The sequence below is a fragment of the Silurus aristotelis genome, assembly GCF_946808225.1.
Source record: "Silurus aristotelis genome assembly, chromosome: 15".
In the NCBI taxonomy this organism is placed as follows: Eukaryota; Metazoa; Chordata; class Actinopteri; order Siluriformes; family Siluridae; genus Silurus; species Silurus aristotelis.
This window is the reverse complement of record NC_139588.1, coordinates 14,736,618-14,749,278: the sequence shown is the minus strand read 5'-3', so window position 1 is coordinate 14,749,278 and position 12,661 is coordinate 14,736,618. Positions and strand designations below refer to the sequence as shown.

General features: G+C 36.6%; 1 protein-coding gene across 1 annotated transcript; it reads left to right on the top strand.

Annotated features, from left to right (window-relative positions):
• The first annotated feature begins 499 nt into the window (after positions 1 to 499).
• e2f6 (E2F transcription factor 6) lies at positions 500 to 11,134 on the top strand. The gene is made up of 8 exons (XM_083561793.1): positions 500 to 966; positions 5,942 to 6,111; positions 6,284 to 6,336; positions 6,481 to 6,685; positions 6,865 to 7,020; positions 8,170 to 8,284; positions 10,383 to 10,542; positions 10,632 to 11,134. Exons 1-8 carry the CDS (start codon positions 640 to 642, stop codon positions 10,664 to 10,666), a joined length of 1,221 nt encoding a protein of 406 aa, XP_083417919.1. The 5' UTR covers positions 500 to 639; the 3' UTR covers positions 10,667 to 11,134.
• Positions 11,135 to 12,661: the final 1,527 nt, after the last annotated feature.

The following is a 12,661-nucleotide window of genomic DNA, read 5'->3' as shown; positions in this document are numbered from 1 at the left end:
CTTTTCTATTATGTTAAATTATGTGTTTCTCTGCTTATTATAGATTGTTCGTCTAATGTGACTCAGAAGAACGGTTAATCCCAAAGAGTGATTTGTTCATTTTGTTCTGGAAGCACAAGAGCAAAACATCACAAACTCTCAGCAAAAAACTAATTCAGTAGTTAATTTTTCGACTCTTCTAGTCCAAGTCGTTCATTTTTTTTTACCACGTGACTCCCATCAACACGTACAATGCAATACATTGGGTTTTTTTTTTTTGTCTTGACATTATTTTTTACAATACTTATATGAGTAACATATATTATGTCTGAACAAAGGAACAAAATGAACTAAATGGCAAAAAAAAAAAACACACCAAATCACTAAAATGATTCGATCTTCCACTACTGCTTACTCTCACAGAATAAGAATTTCAGTCATTTTGATCTCCAGCCCACCAGGTGGCAGCATTCTTTTTAAAGACCAGAGTCATGCACCTAAACGAACCCGCAATTCTGATTTTCAGCTCCTTATTGGTTCATTGTGTGTCACGTGACCGTGGCAAGCCTTTTCCGTTCTTACGGAAGTGCACGTTTCTTAGTCGGCGTGTGTAAACAAACTAGCTGATGTAGAGAGAAGTGCCGTGTTCAGGTTTCCAACATGGTGAAGTGTGTGGTGAGGGGATGCCAGAACCAAAGCGATCTGAAGCCGGGGGAAATGCGCAACAGACCCCGGAAGCGCTTCTTCAGTTTCCCCGCGGATCAGGGCCGTGTTCGTGTGTGGCTGGCAGCGCTGCGGGAGTCGGCGAGCTTCTCCAGCGAGCTTAAGATTTGCGAGGATCACTTTCTTCCCGAGCACATCACTCCGAGTGGCATAAGTCCGGACGCCAATCCCATCATGCCCCCTCTGGAGGGCGCGATACTGGACTTTCCCGGCTGGACCTCACCTGCGGAGCCCAGTGAAGAGCATTCAGACTCCTTTGCAGTGGTGAGAAGAACTTCTGCATGATCCTCATTCACCACTTCCCGTTTTATCTCGTTCCGTTATTTGAGTTGAAGTGAGTGTGTTTGAGCAAGAAACAACATACACACGTGTTTTACTTAAGTTGAAATGGGTGTGTTAGGGCAGAGAATACACACGTATTTTATTTGAGTTAAAAAGGGTGTGTTAGGGCAGAGAATACACACGTGGTTTTTTTTAGTTGAAATGGGTGTGTTAGGGCAGAGAATACACACGTATTTTATTTGAGTTAAAAAAGGTGTGTTAGGGCAGAGAATACACACGTGTTTTATTTGAGTTACAATGGGTGTGTTAGAGCAGGGAATACACAGGTGTTTTATTTGAGTTACAATGGGTGTGTTAGGGCAGGAAGAACACAAACGTGCTTATTGGGTGTATTAGAGCAGGGAAATAGCAAAAATGTGTATATTTGAGTTGACGTTGATTTGTTAAGAGCAGGGAAATTATAAACACTTATTGAAACACGAGTGTATTTGAGTGTATGTTGGTGTGTTATGCAGGAAAACACAAAAGTGTTTACTGGGTGTGTTAGTGCTAGGAAATCATAAACACCAGTATTTGAGTTGCAATGGAAGAGTTAGAGCACGAAATCACACAAACACACAGCTGTATATTTGAGTTGAAGTGGATGTGTTAAGCAGTGAAATCACATTGGAGTTAAAATGTGAGTATTAGAGCAGGGAACTCACACGTGTATTTAATTGAAGTTGTTACGCTGAGCAAGGAAAATCACAAAGACTTGTATTTGAGTTGATGTGGGTTTGTTAAGCAGGAAAAACACAAGTGTTTACTTTGTGTGTTAGAGTAGGCAAATCACAAACGTGTATTTGAGTTGAAATGTGTTTTAGAGCAGGCAAATCATATTTGAGTTGACGAGGATGTGTTAGTGCCTGGAACTCTCAAACACTTATATATGAGTTGTTAAAATGGAAGAGTTGGAGCAGAAAATCGCACACACAGCTGTATATTTGAGTTGGAGTGAAATAGTTAGAGCAGAAAATCGCACACAGCTGTATATTTGAGTTGGAGTGGAATAGAGCAGAAAATCGCACACACAGCTATATATTTGAGTTGGAGTGAAATAGTTAGAGCAGAAAATCACACACACAGCTGTATATTTGAGTTGGAGTGGAATAGTTGGAGCAGGAAATCACACACACAGCTGTATATTTGAGTTAAAGTGGAATAGAGCAGAAAATCGCACACACAGCTATATATTTGAGTTGGAGTGGAATAGTTAGAGCAGAAAATCACACACACAGCTGTATATTTGAGTTGGAGTGAAATAGTTGGAGCAGAAAATCACACACAGCTATATATTTGAGTTGAAGTGGAAGAGTTGGAGCAGAAAATCGCACACACAGCTATATATTTGAGTTGGAGTGGAATAGTTAGAGCAGGAAATTACACACACAGCTGTATATTCGAGTTGGAGTGGAATAGTTAGAGCAGGAAATCACACACTCAGCTGTATATTTGAGTTGGAGTGGAATAGTTGGAGCAGGAAATTACACACAGCTATATATTTGAGTTGGAGTGGAATAGTTGGAGCAGGAAATCCCACACAGCTATATATTTGAGTTGGAGTGGAATAGTTAGAGCAGTAAATCACACACACAGCTGTATATTTGAGTTGTAGTGGAATAGTAAGAGCAGGAAATCACACACACAGCTATATATTTGAGTTGGAGTGGAATAGTTGGAGCAGAAAATCGCACACACAGCTATATATTTGAGTTGGAGTGGAATAGTTAGAGCAGTAAATCACACACAGCTGTATATTTGAGTTGTAGTGGAATAGTTAGAGCAGGAAATCACACACACAGCTGTATATTTGAGTTGGAGTGGGTGTGTTGGGGTCGTGAAATCACAAATGTGGGTATTGGAGTTGAAGTGTGAGTATTAGAGCAGGGAAAACACACACATGTAGTACAGAAGATACTCTATCTATTCTAGATTCTCAACTATCTGAGCAGGACACACCGCAGGAGGGGAGGAGGAATGATTACAGTGTATGATGTTTCAATGGAAATCAACTAGTTCATTAAATTGGAAGGAATACTGTTGGAAAACATTATTCAATATATTAAAACACCATTTGCAATGGCCAAATACAGTAACAACTCTCCAAACTGTGTATCTAATGAAGCAAACCATTACCATATATTTTGGGATTGTTTATATTCAAGAATGCTGGGAAAAAATACAGGAGTCTTTTGAAAACATTGTGAGAAGACATATTTCTAGACAACAAATTGCTGTATTTTGGCTGTGTATGTCCAGATATAGTATGAGTAGATAATAAATATCTGATGGGTGTGCTTTTGGCAATCAATAAAAAAAACAATCAGACGTAAAAGGTTAAAACAAGAGAGACCAACTTTGGGGAAATCGAGGAAGTGGGTTGAATACGTGTCAAAGATTATTTATTTAAAAAATAAATAAATAAATAAAAAGGTTGTACGGATAAATACACTATATGGACAAAAGTATTGAGACACCTGCACTTTCCTGCCATATGTGGTTCATTTTCAAATTATCACAAAGCTGGAGGCACGCAATTATGTAGGATGTCTTTGGATGCAGTATCATAAAATTTTGCATTCACTTGAACTTGGAAACCCAAACCTGTTCCAGCATGGTAATGCCTCTGTGCACAAAGTGAGCTCCAGGGAGGTGTGGTTTGGAGAGGAAGATCTTAAATGGCCTACTACAGAGCTCTGATCTTATCCCCACTGAACACCTTTGGGATGAATGTTAACACTGACTGCACCCTAGACAGTACCTGACTTTATCACCCTTGTGTCTAATGAACACACACGTGTGTCTAATGAACATCTTCCCAGAGGAGTGGAGGAAATTACAAGAGCAAATTGGGACTAAATGTGCAATGCGGTGCTGAAAAAGCACATGACGAGGTGTCTGCAAACGTTTGGCAATACAATGTATATGAATATAATATATGCTTGTGTATGTGTATGCTTTTATGTGAATATATATATATATATATATATATATATATATATATATATATATATATATATATATATACACGTGTGTGTGTGTGTGTGTGTGTGTATATATATATATATATATATATATATATATATATATATATATATATATATATATATATATATGTATATATATATATGTATGTATATATATATATGTATATATGTACTTGGTTTATTATTTATATACATAACGCATGTCAAGTTTATTTCTATAGAGCTTTTCACAACAGACATTGTCTTAAAGCAGCTTTACAGAATTTAACAGTTAAGGTGAACGATGTGTGTTTATTCCTGATGAGTAGCCATGGTGACTGTGGCAGGAAAAACTCCCTTAGATGTTATGAGGAAGAAACCTTGAGAGGAACCAGACTCAAAAGGGGAACCCATCCTCATTTTGGTGACATCAAGACTGTGATGTATAGTCTTTAAACAATACAGAAAACTGGAGAGTGAGAACTAACATGAGCACTGGAGTGTAAGATTATGATTGATGTTCTTTATACAGTCATTTTTGGTTATAAAACTAGGAGCTGCTGAGCAACTCATAAAATGAGAGCCTTTAAACACTCTGAGAGGTCCAATGTCAAAACTCCTTTTGGCACTGGTACGTCTCTAGATTGTTCGGGATGTTTGGAGGCATCTACTTCTTTAAAGGTCCACAATCTTCATGAGGTGGGACGTGACTGGGGCTGGAGCAACCTCAGGATGCCTCAGGATGGGGAGAGAAAGAGAAGCAGTGGAGGGAAATTAGCGTAGCTGCTGTTCATGATATTAACAGCACAAGTTGATAATGTGCATGTGTTCAGATGTTCTGGAGCACAAGGTTATGATATGTGATGTGTGTTATGTGTAGGCTTTGCTAAAAAGAAAATTTTTTAATCTGCACTTAAACTGGGTGAGTGTGTCTGAGCCCCGAACACTGTCAGGAAGACTATTCCTGAGTTTAGGAGCTAAATGTGAGAATGATCTACTGCCTTTAGTGGACTTTGCAATTCTAGAAACTACTAGAAGTCCAGAGTTTTGAGATCTCAAGGAGCGTGACGGATTGTAGCGTGTTAAAAGACTGGAAAGATAATTGGAAGATGAACCACTTAGTGTTTTGTAAGTAAGAAGTAGTAGTTTGTAGTCGATTTAAAACTTAACAGGTAGCCAGTTTAGGGACGATAGGATTGGGGTTATATGATCAGATTTTCTCAACCTTGTGAGAACTCTGGCTGCTGCATTCTTGAATAACTGTAGCTTGTTTATTAGAAATGCATTACAATAGTCTATACTGGAGTCTATTAAAATAAAACAAAGTAGGAAAAAAAAAGGAAATGCATTCGTATGAAGGTGTGTGAATGACCGTATATTGTTGAATACCAACTATAAGGTTACAGGCTGTATCTTAACTCTAGTGTGATAATCTCTGGATAATTTAAGGAGGAATAATGTTGTTAATATTGTCTGTAGCCATCAAAATCAATGGCCATAAGCCTCTACCGTGTTTTGACTATGGCACATTTGTTTCTGAGCATTCAGATTTTTAGCTCTGTATGTGAATATTTAATTTCTAGAGGCTTTGAGAGCTTTAATTCCTACATTGTGAATGTGAACCCAGTTACATATGGACTGAAAATAGAATTCATGTTCTGTTCAAGGTTCAGGTTAGCGACTCCAGTCGGTTGGCTTTACAACTACAATAACTTTCTAAAATTACAAATAACAGCTTTGATGGTAACGGATTTTAATTGTCAGAAGATTGTGAACTCTTTTATATAAATCTTTTAGGAGACATCATGGCATGGCTTCATAGACTCACAAGCCAACTTCATTTCTAAATCAATTCAGTGTTTATTTGCGAAAAGCTTCATAAAATCTTGACTAAAAATAGTGAAAAATTTCTTAAATCTAATCGCCTTTATTTTTACATCTTTGCTATGTAGACTGAAATTCCAGCAGATGATAATGATGATAATGAGGAGGAGGAGGAGGATGAGGAAGAGTATGATGATGAAGATGAAGAAGACGAGGAGGACTTCAATGACTCTGATTATACAGAGGACGATCCAGTGCACCTAGATGAGGAGGCTAAGAGGGAGTGGCTGTCAAGACTGTAAGTTATGGCATGTCAGTTGTGGTTCAACATATGATGTGAGCAAAAGGCTCATAAGACTTATTCAGTGTAGGACATTAATTTGCGAAATGAGTCCATACTAAATGCTATTGTTGACAAAATATTTGTCTTTTTCATATTTGTTTTTGTAATCTACTTTCCATTTTTACAGCAAAGAGAATCTTATGAATTCCACGGGAAAGAAACCGGTTCCTGCAAAAAAGGGTAAGAAAATCAGGACTCTATTGTAGAGCACCCGACATTAAAACTGTGTATTTATGCACTTGTGTTCTTCCTAACAATTTAATTGTTAGACAAATGTGCTATGATCTACACGAACATGCCTTAAGTGTTTATTTTGCTTCTCAGGCCCCACTCGTCGTGCCGATGTAACGCTTGGACGGCTCACGCACCGATTCATAGATCTGCTTAACTTGGCTCCAGAAGGAATTCTCGACATCAACGAGGCTACAGAAAAACTAGGCACTCGCAAGAGGCGGGTATACGACATCACCAGCGTACTCAACGGCATTAAGCTCGTTGCAAAGAAGTCGAAAAGCAAGGTCCAGTGGGTGTAAGTACAGACTGAGGCATCATCTATTCCACATTTGTACACACTTCTTGGTTTATGGGGGGAATCTAATAATAAATATCCAGTTTTACATTACTGTAGGTAGATTTTAATATTCAGCAATACTGTTACTCACTGCAGCATCTGTCAGTTCACGAATGCCGCGTTTGTTTTTGCCACAGGGGTCCATCACCAATCAGCTGTTTTAAAGGCCAGTGGAAGAATAAGATAAAGACTGATCTGCTAAACCTCAAGACTATGGAGGAGTCTCTGGACTGGCTGATTAAAGACTGCGCTGAGCAGCTGTTTGCTCTAACAGACCTCACAGAAAATGCTAAATATCCTCACATGCATTCAGTGCAGTAGGAGTCTTTATTATCCCACTAAATAATCCAAGTCTAACAAAACAATTGACTGTATTTATATTTCATTTGCCTTTATGGCGTTTGGCAGACCTGCTAATCCAGAGCGATTTACAAAGTGCTTCATCAGACTAAGAATACCATCAGTCTACAACTCTGTTGGGGAAAAAATATAGTTAGAAAGCTATTTTTTTTAATGCTGAAGTGTTAATTTAAGAACCTCTGGAAGAAGAAGGTCTTTTAGACATTGTTTAAATACTTCTAGAGACGGCTGTTTAGATATCAGGTGGGAGTTTTTTACCAACTTAGTGCCAGAATAGAAAAGAGTGTGGAAGATGAATGGACCAGTTGAGCAGTGGTTGAGGATCAGAGGGTGAGGTGTATCTTGTTTCGCTGACCCGATGAAGAATTGAATCGTTCTGAATAGTCAAATAGGCCCTCAGTGATGAGCCCTCGGATACCAAACCACTGTAGCCATAACAACAGGACATTCGGTCTGCTCTTTACATTAAAAGAATACGTTAGTTTAACACTTGATGCTGAATAAATGATTACTGGAGGCTGTTTTTCTGTTTAGAAAATCAGCACGTTTCCACAGTTTGTGTGACGTTGTTGTAAACAAAACGTTTGACGTTTGTAGTTGTTGAAAACCTCTACAAGACAAGACGCTCTCTTAAATGTTAGTCAACTGGGAAAAAAGTGCTGTGTAGGAGACTCTTCGGCTAAATGGCAGCCAAAAACTTTACCCGTGTCTGATGGTTTTTTTTAGTGTTAAGTAATGACATTCTAAATTCAGACTGCAGCATCCAAGTACTAAATTCTCCTCTTTAAATTTTTTTCATTTAGTTCATCGTGAAGGGCATATCTCCCTACACCATGATAATTGTTCTTTGGCCTTTTCAGATTAAGTAATCTACATACGACTACTACATCCAAAAACGGCACTTCTGTGGACAAAGTCTACATATTTGTATGTATGACTGTCAAGTTGCTTTGTGTCAGAACAACAATAAGCCAGAAGTTAAATAACTTTGGAAATGAGCTGTTTCAATTATTTTAAAGGGACAGCGTTGTATTCGTATCATAGCAGCTTTCCCACATATTGACCTTAACTGTAGATTTCACCTCCGCTTACGTGACGTATGAAGACATCTGTCGGATCGCCGCCTTTCAGAATCAGACCGTGATAGCCATCAGAGCTCCAGAGGAGACCAAGCTGGAGGTTCCTACGCCCACTGAGGTAACATCTTAACAAAAATGGACACGTTTTTTGATTAGTTGCAGATAAACAATAAAGTTCTGAAGATTGCAGATGAATCTTGACTAATGCATTTTCACATTTGTGGGCATCTGAGGCACAAGTTACAGCATGTTTAAATCTGATAACTTTCCAAAAATGGTAAAAAAAATAAATAAAATAAAATAAAAAAAGCTAATGAATGCATTCCAACTGCATTGCAGGAGCAGCATTTTGCAGGCATTTGGACAGGTGGTTTTTAATTACAAAATACATGAATTATACTCATGTCTGTGCCTGTTTTGCTGTAGCATATAGTGATCCAAAAATTAGACCACTCATAAAATTTGCTGAGTAAGGAAATGTTCTAGTGTGAGTAAATCTGTTTTCCAGGTTTCATCCACAGATTCATACATTAGGTTTTCCCACGCTGGCAAAGAGCTACACTGCTTTAACAGGAGTTTTCACTGCATTTTATACCTAGACTCGGAACTGTGACGCGTGTGTGTGTGTGTGTGTGTGTGTGTGTGTGTGTGTGTGTGTGTGTGTGTGTGTGTGTGTGTGTATATATATATATATATATATATATATATATATATATATGTATATATATGTATATATATATATATATGTATATATATATATATGTATATATATATTTTAGGGGTGTAACTGTACACAAAGTTTGGTACATACCTCAGTTTTTAAGTCACGGAAATGCTAAACATAAAATTGTCATTTTTTTTTATTAACACACTTTATTATTATTGACATTTGTGATCAAAATTTTAAAAAACAATTTTAAATAAAATGCCTGCTTGGTTGAATAATATAAAAATATTTTTTATAAATGTAAAAAATAAAATTGAATAAATCTAATTAATGCAATTCACTTTTTTATTATATTGAACAAATAAAATTTAATAAATGGGGAAAAAAATTAAATCGTTTACCTTTATTAGACTCTGGGTGATACAGGTCTGTGTTTTTGCATTTTATATGAAAATGTTTACATTTAATATTTAACTGTTCTACTTATTACAGCATACTTTTAACAAATGTCTTCATTCCTTTTATCCTTCATTTAAGAGAAATTTTCAAAAGCTTGACATGAAACTATATAACAATAATAGTAATAAAAAAATGTGCCTGTATTTAGTGCTATATATAGCATTTTTATTTTTTAGTGTGGTTGTACAATATGAGCAGAAACCCAGCTACTCTGATTGTGGTTGCGGTACGCTTTATGGCAGGGGTGTCCAAACTTTATTTCAAAGAGCGACCAGATTAGTCTTCAAAATACCTGAGGCCCACTGTGTGTACATATTTGTCTACAACGTTATTTTATTTGAAAATCAAATAATAAATATAAGCCGCTATGCAGATTTCATTTCATTACATCCTCTGAACTGGGTCAGTGGAAATACAGAATTTTGTGTATGCAGTCCTCATTATTTGGACCAAAGCAATTGGACATAGTAACAGTTATACCTTGAGAATGGTTGTTTTTGTTTTTTGTTTTTTGTACCTAGTTGAAGGCACACAATTAAACAGAATGTCTCCGGATGTGGTAGCATTAAGTTTTTCCCCTTCACTTGAACTATCGACTGACTCTGTGTACAAAGCCAGTTCTATGAATATAAGGCTCAGAGTGGAAGATCGTAAGTGGCTTACTATAGAGATCTGATCTAAACTCAACTCAATAAAAACGTTTGGCATAAATCAGAAGGCTGACCGCACCCCAGGACTTTTCACTTTATATTAGCACATGACTTTACTAAGACCTTTGTGGCTGAATGAGCACAAATTTTTGTAAACACATTCCAATATCTAGTGGAACATTCCACTTCCCAGAAAGAGTGGAGGTTATTTTAACCATAAATCTGACTACATGTGGAATGTGGTGGTTAAAAGCATGTAGAAATTTATTGTCAGGGGTCCACAAGCTTGTGTCCATATAGTGTAGATAAATACATGGATACATGGGTAAATCTATATAGGCATTGATTTAGTAAGCCAAATTGATGACATCTGCTATTTAAAAAGGGATTTTGTTCATCACAGCACTGATTTTTATCTTCATCTGTATCACCTCCACCAGGATTGTATTAAGATCCACCTGAAGGGCTCCAGAGGTCCTGTTCGAGTGTTGACGTGTGACACGTATGGGCCAGACACAACCTCGCAGTCAGAGCAGCTTCGACACGGGCGTTTCCTCGCGCTGGAGGACAGCAGGATACAGACTGCGCCACTCCTCACAGGTTATTCTTCCATTGTGTTTTTATTTCAAGTGTGAAGCACATAGAATAGAGAGAGAATCATTATGTCCTTCTCTGTTTCTCTTTTACAGACGTTCCTACCATTTCTTCTGTCCGGAGCGCATAAGAATCCGAAAAAAATAAACGGTTTATCCATGGAAAAGACTTTTCCAAGGACAGTTAATTTGAGGAGTTGCTGCTGTAAAATTGTAAAATATGTTAATAGGACCACAGATTTATAAGCTTTATTTTTTATATCTATTTCTCTGTTCTTACTAAAGTGTTTTGAAAATGAGCACATTCTTGGTTTATTCATGTTGTTGTACTGATACGGCTGTAAACTCTTTTGTGATGCGAAGTAAAAAAATGTATAAATAATAGCAAGTAATTCAGTGTACCGTGTGATTATGCCCAAATAAAAATGAAGCCACATTTGACAAAAGGAAAAACAAGAAATTGTTCAAAATTGAAATTACAAGCATTAAAAATCTGTTTTTGTTTTTTTTCCCTTTTGAGCAAACATCAGCATGTGTTTAGTTTTGTTGTACTGTGTTTAAAGTTTACATTTCGAAAATAAAAAAAACAATGTTAATTATCTACTGACTGTTCTTATTGTTGAACTTCTTTTTCTTGAAATCTAAATATTTTTAATATCTTACACTAATAGTAGGTGAGCTGCACTTCCACCTGCAGTCGATTTTGCATTAGAGATCAGTGTAATATTTAATAGCTGTGAATAATTTTCCCTAAAATTAACAATACACACAAAGAAATAATCAAAATTATGATTTCATTTCCTTTCCTAAAGGTAATGTAAACATTTTTAAGAACACTTTTAAAATGGCCTCTTTTATATTAGTTCTGTATATAAATAGGTAAAAAAAAAAAAAAAACATCTAAAAATCTACTGTAACGTATGTAATTACAGAGGCTGATTACAGAGATCTTTGCTGATGCAAAATTATAAAACATTTTTAGATATAAAAACATCTACACACCCCTGTTATAATTGCAGTTAAAAAATAAAAAAAAGTCAAAAATGAAACTAAGCCATTTCCCACATAGCAACTAACAATTGGTTTCAAGAAAGAAAAAATATAAAAGTGTAATAGATGTGGCATTTTTATCCCACTTTCTGAACAAATGCACTTAACCCTCTTCAAGTCATTCCAAATGTTTTTGATCAAGATTACATTCGCAGCCATTCCAAAACGTTGACCTTCTACTGAAGCCATTCCTTTGTTGATTTGGATCTTTTAGTTGTGTGTCAAGGTGATGATTGTTTTGGAGATAGTCATACTTTCCTCTATCTTGATAAGAGCGCCAGTCCCAGCTGAAGAGAAGAAGCCGAATAACGGGAGCTTTCTGCTGCCAAAATCATGTTTCCCTGTGGGTAAGATGTTCTTTATGTGATAAGCTTGTGTGCAAATATGTGCACCAAACATATATCTTTTGAGAAGATTGTCCAAACGGTTCTACCTTGCTCTCATACAGTAACATACAGTCCCCACATGGTATTATTATACGTTCATGTATAATAATAATCATTATTAAATGTGAATAAATTGAGTAATATTTAAGTGTAATTGTAGGAAAAATAAACACACACAAAAGACTTTTCATTACAGATAAAATATTTTTTTGTTCCTTTTTTTTATTGATGAACAGTAGGTGGCCTCAGACTGCATGGCTGTTTTTCTCTTTGATTGCTAATCGATTATCAGTTGCTTGTCAATATTGAATAATTCCTTGTGGACACTGCTGATTTCAAGAAGAGAGCTTATATAAGGTAGAGTTGATTGCTCACAAAGAAAAGCTACAGAACAAAAGCAAAAGGCACAACCGAGATGTGGGGAAAGACCCACTGAAATTCACCAGTTTTCTTCACTTGTCTCCGAGACTATGGATTGGATATTGTGCAGTTCGCAAACCTTTTCTTGTGAACTGATGGAGGATGCAGTATGTAAAATGAGTATGTGAAATGCCAGCAATATTGTTTGATATAAATATTATGGTGCTTAATGAATCAAGCTGCTCCTGCCTAAGCTCTATATGTAAGAGAGAGAGCTTGAGCAGGAGGATAGAGGATAGGGAATAGAGCACATTATTAGTGTGCTCTGGG